Source organism: Heterodontus francisci, chromosome 26, assembly GCF_036365525.1.
Source record: "Heterodontus francisci isolate sHetFra1 chromosome 26, sHetFra1.hap1, whole genome shotgun sequence".
Classification (NCBI taxonomy): Eukaryota; Metazoa; Chordata; class Chondrichthyes; order Heterodontiformes; family Heterodontidae; genus Heterodontus; species Heterodontus francisci.
Window position 1 is genome coordinate 51,236,461 of NC_090396.1, and position 8,664 is coordinate 51,245,124.

Here is an 8,664-nt window from a genome sequence, read left to right on the forward strand (position 1 = left end):
CTTTTGTTCTTTGTCTTTGCTGATCTGGGAGCTCTAACTGAATGTTAAAGCTACAATATGTGGCTATCTCCCAAACATTTTAGTTTGAAATATAATTTTTTTTAAAATGTTTTTTGTGTCAACTCATATTGTGCTGTCATAAGGACATGTATTTGATTATTTAATGATTATTCAAGTTGCAGTTAACTGGAATGTAAACCTCACTACTAAGCTCATGGTCTAATAAGAGTTTCCCTTGTTGTTTCAGAAAGCATTGTACCAATCTTGTCATGAAGATGAAAATGATGTACAGACTATCTCCCATAAGTGTCAGGTGGTCAGTCTGGAGCAGTATGAACAAATGATAAAAACCAAGAAGTACCAGGACAGTCAGGACTTGTACTTCCTGGCAGGAACCTACGACCCTACGATAGGCAGAATCCTCAATGCAGATGGAGTACCCAGTCTCTGTTAAAACTAAAATGTATGAATTAATATAATGCCTGGATTTGCACCACACTAACAGGGATTGAGAAACCATTCTGTTAAAAACAAACTAACTAACTTAATGAACTTTTCAAATGATGCAAGATGGACTGGATCTGGAAATTTGTTATCAAGACCTTGAGGCTCACACATAGTCCTGGAATCATTAGCAGTGATCCCTTAAGTGGTCAAGCAGAATGTTTTTGGATACATAAGCATTAAGCAACGTGGTTTTTGGATGCATATGAACTAAGCCTTCTGGGGATCAGTAATATGGATTTACCAAAGTGGAACCCTTAGGGCATCAAGTAGGCTGGAATGGCAATGTATGACTTCTAGGCATCAATGGGTCGACCAGGCTGAATTTGCACACAAGAGAACTAGGCCTCAAATAATGGAGGAGGCAAGATTTTAGAGGTGAGAGCTGGGCCTCAAAGAATCAAGGAAGCTGGACTGGACACATGGGAACTAGACCTTGATGAGAGCAGGTTTCAACCATGGGTCAAACAGCAAGGAATTTATTTCAGAGTGTGTGTGTGTGTGTATGTGTGTGTGCGCATGCGTGTGCGCGTGTGTGTATGTGTGCATGTGTAGATTGGAGAAAGAAGAAAAATGAGCATCATACAAGCCATACACTCCCAGTACCTCTGTCTGCTTTCGACTTTGCAAAGCAGAATCAGGTCTAATGTGTTTTTGTTGTTACTTTGTTTCCTGGAGAGTTTTGTAAAAACCCGGGATTTTTTTTTAATGCAGTGCATTACTCAGCTCAGCTGAGACTGCTTGTTAGCTGGAACTTCTGAAGAAGAAAAAAGAAAGGGAAAATAGACTTGACTTTGAAGAAGACTGTTTTCTTATACAAGACAGTTTGTGGCATCATTCTGTCAGACTAATTCTAACCTCCTAACTGAACAGTTGTTGAGTGATTCACACTGTGGATTAAATGTTCCCTTTTTTAAGTGATTGATGAAAAAAATCATCATCCCTGTTGCTGAAAACTGTATAAAATTCTGCACACATTTAGGGAATGGTCAGCTATGTTTGTTCCCTCTCTGTTGCACAGATGTTAAAGAGACAGTCTCCCTTTTAGGGGCCAATGCAGGCTGTGTATAAAAGTTTCTAATACTGATACCAAGAACAATGAAGTAATGTGGTTCAACTCTTTGGAGAAAATCCCCTTATAACACACCTGTTACCTTCTCTCTCCTTTAAACAATGGAAGTCGGCTTACTGTAGGAAGTGGAGGATCAGAACATTGTGGTGATTAGTTTACTAAAAATATACTCGTGAATGACAACAGAATGTTTAACCCATGAAGGCTAAGGCTGTGTGTGTTATGTTATACTGATCTCATGAGGCATTCCTTTCTTTTGGAAACAACCATTTAATTTATCCAGTCTCTAAAGATGTTTTTAAATTATAGTTGATAGGGAAGTTCCACTCATTGAAAACAAAAACTATAGAAAATCAACCATGCAAAACATAAAATGTTGATACTGAATAGTCTTTGTTTTTTTTAGTTCCAGATTTAAGCATTCACTGTTGAAGTGCAGCAAATAGAGATACTGTCCCTTCAAAACCCAGGTGTTCTCTGATGCATCACCTGTTGAGTTCCGATCTGTGGTTATTCCATGGTAGCTTCTCCATGTGTCTCCTTTACAGCAGAGGCATTGAAGGTGCAGTTAGACTCCATTACACATGGTGGAGATCATGGGCTTAGATTTTATAGGGGCTTTGATATCGGGATCCGTGGGGGGGGGGGGGTGGTGGTTGGTGGGGACATGAAGATTGCCCCGGATGAGGCCCGCCACTGACCTTGATGCCCACCACTGACCTTGATGCCCACAGGGCCTGTCCCAATCTTGCTGGCGGTGGCGAGGCCTCGTGGCGGCCCCCACCCCCACCCCGCTCGGCGACGGGACCCGAATTTGAATATTCAAATAAATTAACTCATCTGCATTAATGACGTTCCCATCGCCTCCTGAAGTGCCCCCGCGATCTTCAACCCAGCGGCCGGCACTGCTGCACCTTTGAATCCCTGTCTGGAGAAACGAGGCACAGCACCTGTGGGGAGGGGGGATGAGGTATATTTCTCAGTGCAGGAGGTAGGGAACGGGGTCAAACTCTTTGGATTGGTGGCAGGGATGGTGTAAAGGGGTTGAGGTTTAAAGTTATTAAAGGTCGGGGGAAACGGTTGCGATCTGAATCAAAGTTTTTTTGGGGGAGGAATGACCTATTAATGACTCAATAATTTCTTTGGGATGTGGGTGAGGGGAGTGCAGATGTAATGTAATGTGTAAATCAAATTTTAACACTTTGGTCCCTTTAAAATTGAAAATGTCTTCTAAGGGCTTGAAGCCCTTTGAAAATGGCGCCTGTGCAGTGGCGCCAGACGTCATTGCTGGGGGATGGTTTGCCAGCCCCTCCAGACGTCATCGGGGCGGAGATGGGGGGAGGATGCAGTCCGACCCGGCCATGTTAATGAGCCGCTGCGTATATGACCGTGGCGGCTCCGCGGAGTAATACCCGCGCATGCGGGCCACCATCTTTTACAACCAACATAAAATCCGGCCCGATGTTTTCTTAATTCAATGTTTGAAAGCAATTAAACATGTAAAACCTATCAAAATCAATCATAAAACTATTTTGGAGCATGGCATTATTGGGCTGTTAATCAACGCAACAGGTAGACATTTGATTACTGGTCAAATAACAACATTTTAAAATCCCCTATTAATACTTTTAAGGTCTAAGTGTAATAACAAAGAAAGAAAAGGTGTAGCTGAACTATATGTAACCTAGACTTCTTTAATTACACTTTATTCCATAACTGCAAGTGCACTGCTGTCAAAAACAGTGATCAGGGTTTATCCACTTCTGTGCCTGCCAAAGTGCGATTTTCCATCTATTCACTTTAATGGACAGAATATCACAGAAGCAGAAAACCCCGACCTGGAAATCTGTAACACAGACCAGAAGAAATCTGAAACCCAAAATAGAAACTGATAGTGCTTAAATGCACAGCAGGCCATTCGGAATCTGACAGAGAATGAAAAGCAGGCATTTCAGGTATGTATTTGAACATCAGGCTCTGATGAAGTCCCCACCACTCCAAATATTAACCGATCTTTCTGTTTCAGGTTCTGACCAACCTGCTGTGCATTTACAGCATTTTCTGTTTCTCAGTCTGTTGCAGACCTATTTCTATTAGACCACCTCAGTCTTTTTTATGTATCAATTTTTGAGTCTAACTTCAAAATATTTCAAAATATTCAGGAAAAAAAGCACTCAACACCAAATATATGCTGATAGTTAAGAGGACTGTGATTTGTCGCTTCTTCCGATCATTGTGATATAATTGGTGATTGTTGTGTTCAGCATGAAAATAGTGCTGACTGCAAAATAGACAGAGATCCAAGAAATTTCACAAATCATCCTGATATCACTTAGATCTGAAGAAAGGACTTTTGAACATCTGAAGCTTACTCATTCAGTGGAGTGAGTCTTATCCTCACTATCCATGCAGCTGAATATTCACTCGAGTGAAATAGAAAAATAATCCACTCGGGTAAATTATTATGTAATGGGTGCCAGCTGCATCTACCATTCCAGAATTAATTCAATCATCACCTCACTCCAATAAACATAGTTCCTAATGGAAGCAGATTCTTTTCAACAGTGAAGATGAGTTCAAGACAAGGGTCTTTGTAACTCACTTTCAATTCTGGTGCTCAAAAAATTAAGGGTTTACACAAGTTATTAATACATGATGCTATATATTCTATGCATCTTCAAACTCATAATAACACTATCTTCTCCTGCCTCCATAGTTCGCTGTACCATGCCAAAATCCCTCTCCATCTACTTTCCTCTTAAAACACCTACAAGTAAGGTGTGTGAGTCATGCCGATCGACTCATCCCCAAAAGTAGAAGCATGAACTTTCTGGCTCTGGACGAATGCCTCACTTATTCTCAGCACTTCTCTTGATGGGGTTGGGAACTCATCAGATGAGGAAGGGCAGAGAATCTGTGTGCTATCACTCCATAGATCAGCAAGCCAGCACGCAAATGCACTCCATCACATGGCTGCCTATCAGGAATATTGTGCATTAATTTGATACTGTTCATTTACCATTAATACGGCCTCAGGTACAGGACTGAATGAACTTGGGTAGAGATATTTCTTAGATTTACAAAGTCTGGATTGAGGCTGTGGTGGTCTTGCACACGGTACCTGCACTGGCATTGATCTAGTATTCACCCTATCTGTTGCTGTCTTTAACCTAGCCTTGTGACTGTTTTCCATAAAATCCTCATAAGTATTATCCTTAAAAAAACTGAAGCACACTAAAGTGGATGTTAGGTAAATTTAGTCTAAGTAAAGCAAATGGGTCCAAAAAGATATTTCACTGTTTTATAAACCAAAGCACTTTGTGGTTGGTATTTAGCACCATAGAGACAAGCCTACCACTGGCATAGTCAGCACAGAATGATGAGAAATTTGTCTTTAATAGTAAAACAAAATGAAAATAAGCACTTCAGCATTGCTATCAATCATGGAAGAAATAGCTCCTAAGTAAAGGACAATCAGTGCAAGGAAACGGGTTCCCTTTAACGCCCTTTCACCTTATGTAATTTATATTTTATTGATAAACTATTCTTCACATTTAGTGTGAGTTAACTGTTGTACTACTTCTTGAAACTGCATTCAGGAAGTAGAAAAAAAGCAAAGGTGTTAAGAGTGATTACTAGAAAGTCAGTTCATGTGGTAGAAGTTTGGAGAGTCCTATAACTTCCCTTGTTAAACCACAAGGGAGTGCTCAGATTGATCTTTAATTAGCTGCAAGCAGGCAAATCTATGCCATTATAATAAGATCAAGTAGGAATGGACTAGCAATAAAACAATTTGGATACTGTACTGTCATCAAAATCTATTGTAAAACTGGAAATAATAGTGTGAAAGTCAGACTGTAAAAATCAGCACTGCAGTGATATCACATTGCTAATATGCAATTGCTACAAATCCAGCGCCTGTACTGGTACAATATTGCCAGCCTGTCTCCAGGGACTAGAAATTTCCCCATGAGAACCTTTGTGTGCATTTTGCAATACACCATTGTGGCTTTCAACAGAGGTCAAATAATTATTTATTAATAGTGATTTAACTTTGGAAAGGTGCTAGCAGTAGCCTTTATTCTGGTTGCTTATGCCGGTCGCAAAAAATAAAACCCACAGCATTTTAATAAAAGAAGCAATGTCATCTTATTTTGGGGGAGTAGAGGTCGAACAATGGCTGGAAAAGCTTAGTATATGCACTGTTTAATATTGTGATGGGGCCATGTGGTTTCTGCACCTATCATTTTCCACATGTGCATTGTGGTTTCATGGCAATATTATCGCATTAGAATATTTGAAAGGAAAAGTTTGACTTGACTCTTGTTGTAGACCTGCACTACATACTAACTAGCTTGTCAGTAAGTTTATAGCCCTGCATAGTTATCATAAAAGGGACACTGTCTCCATAAAAAAGATCACAACCACAGTTTACAAAATGTGTTTAAAAATTTGAGTTCATGTTGTTTGTTATTGCTTGGCATAGGTTATCAATGTAGTATTTTGTTTTGTTGCTTTGAAACACTAATACGTTGTAAAAAGTTTTTTATATACAGTATATATTACTGTTGCATCTCAGTTCTTGGGGATATTTTTTCTTAACACTTTGGTATGAGTATCATGCAGAGCCAAACATGGGCCTCATGGTTTCTAACAGTATCATGCTATAGAAAATCAACTTGGCTTAGGCATGATCTTCCTTTTGTTTTATATAACATGGCTGCCCTCCAGAAGGAATATTTGAGTTTGCCTGTTTATATATCAAAAATGTATTTAAGATAAATTGCTGGTTCCTTTTTTTGTGAGACTAATCTTTGGCTTCTGAACTTTCACTTCCTGACCTTTTTGCATATAGACTGGTGCAGTGTGACATCACAATCACATATCCTGTATTTTCAATAGGTCAACCTCGTCAATCAACTGGGTGGCTTTAGTGAAACATGGGAATCTGTTGGTTCTAAAGCAACAGCTGAAAGATAAAGAGAACCAGATTCCGTTGACGCTTCGGGCTCTTTTAGATATACTGAATGAAGAACTTTTTGTACAAGAACAAATAACAGGAAGGTTTTTCTTTTTTTTTTAAACTGTATATTTTTCCTGGGCAAAATTATTATTGACCTGTTGGCTGGAAAGGTCAAAGGTCAGCTCAAGGGTAAGTGGTAGTTCGGAATTTCTGGCTAGCAAGTCAGATATTCATGCATTTTTGAAAAAGTGGTTAGGTGGGTACATCACAGGTGACTGGAGTAAAGACATGCGAGGACAGTTTCAAAAGTGTTCGTTGCACAACCTTTAAAGTTGCAACTTCTGAAATTTAAAAAAATTGTAATGTAGAAAAAAAGCAAGGTGGATTTTAACTTCCACTATCATGTGAGCTGGTCCATATTGGCTATTATTTGTATGCAAGAATCTCTTGCTTGTGCATCACAGAATTTCCTGTTACATTCTGTACTTCATATGAGAAGCAAAGGCAGTGAAAACAGGGACCTAACCTTGGGGACCCAGCCCTTTGTGAAAGGGATTGATTTAGGGTGGCCTTGTATTTAAGGTTAAAAAAAATGCGCAGTGGAGAATAATGGGAGTACAACAATCCCGCCCCGCCCCCAATTCCCCCACGACCCCCCCCCCCAAAAGGAGGTTCAGCTGTGCTCCATCTGGTACTTCATGTGATGTCACCATTGGACCAATCTGCTAGGCGTTCTGTTACCTATTTGTTCAGTCCAGTGACACAAGTGCAATACTTCCTCACTGATGGCTGAGGTTTCACATATTTTTGCTTGTAAAGTGAGAGCTTCTGGGGACTGGAATTGTGATGCATCATGGGAAATAAATGGGCAAGTGAGACGCAGGCCCGTCTGAGACTTGCTCAATAGCGTTTTAATCCTACAAGGGGTTAGGAGAAGTTTTAAAAAAATTATACAATAAAAAAACTACAATATTACAGAGTTATTTACTAGATATTAAAATATTTTGAAACTGAAAACCCAGGAGAGCTTTTTTTTTAAGCTTGTTGATTTTTGTTTTTATTTTGTTTTCAGTTTTTGTTGAAATGGAAGGAACTGTTATTCTAAAAAAAAGTGTTTAAATGTAGTAAAAACCCTATTGTAAATGTGTAAAGTATGACTATGGTCTCAGTTTTTGTGTAAACACTAAAAAAATAAGTTTTATGGACACGATCTCTATGTAAAAGCATTTTAGTATTAAGATTTTTATAGATAACTTGGCTTCTGAATAAATATTTTAAAAAAAGGTTCGGCAAGTGAGTCATTGTTTTCTGAGGTACTGCAGTAAATATTGTCTGCCGCGGTTTGGAGGATGTACCATCCTGCTGATGTGGAAGCTTTTTACTTGGTGGCTCATGCATCTTAAAATTCAGTGTGGAAGTCATCTCAATATGCAAGCTGCCTAACTGCCAACACTGCAGCAACATACGCTGGACATATATACTGAACACCAGTTTTTCTTACAGTTCAGTTAAAATCCTCCTGATAAGATCAAGTAGCCAGAGTACTTAACTCCTGAATGTTGTCCTTAAAATTCACATAGTGTAACCAAGTCTTGCTGCTACATGCACATTGTGCATCGGGGGGGAAAGGACCTCCTCCGTACAATTAGCCTGATCTATTGAGAAAGGAAATACTGGGATCTGGAGGCAGATACTACAGATAGCTTTGATTGAAAACGGATGTTTTCTCCCCTTCTGTCCCAACCTCTGCTGCAAGCATTGACCTCTTGTAATCCATGGACATTGGTCACCCTCCAATCTCCTGCCCAAAAGTGTCCAGATGCGGGTCATGTCAGTGAGTGTCAACACCCTGATTTATCACTGAAGGCAATGTAACCAATCCCAATCCTGTTCTCACTTGACACCCACACATGTCCCCTTCCCGTGGGGGTCACTGGATAGTGAACATGAGCAGAACACCTGGCCAATCTGCCCCCTTAACCTAAGGGCACTAACGGTAGCACCTCCATTGTCATCCTGGCTGAACTCAGCAAATATTGGTGATTGGACATGAACCTCCCTTGCTTGTATGACTTAGTGAGTTACTTAATAAAGGAGTTTTTACTTTTTTACATTCCTCTAAATA

General features: G+C 39.8%; 1 protein-coding gene across 5 annotated transcripts in view; it reads left to right on the forward strand.

Annotated features, from left to right (window-relative positions):
• The window catches only part of bahcc1b (BAH domain and coiled-coil containing 1b), a 476,710-nt gene extending 468,917 nt beyond the window's left edge, over nucleotides 1-7,793 (forward strand). For all 5 annotated transcript variants that reach the window (XM_068058204.1, XM_068058206.1, XM_068058205.1 and 2 more), the window contains one exon: nucleotides 248-7,793. In XM_068058204.1, the coding sequence (XP_067914305.1) occupies nucleotides 248-454 (207 nt within the window). In that variant the 3' untranslated portion in view covers nucleotides 455-7,793. The remainder of the gene's footprint in view (nucleotides 1-247) is intronic.
• Nucleotides 7,794-8,664: the final 871 nt, after the last annotated feature.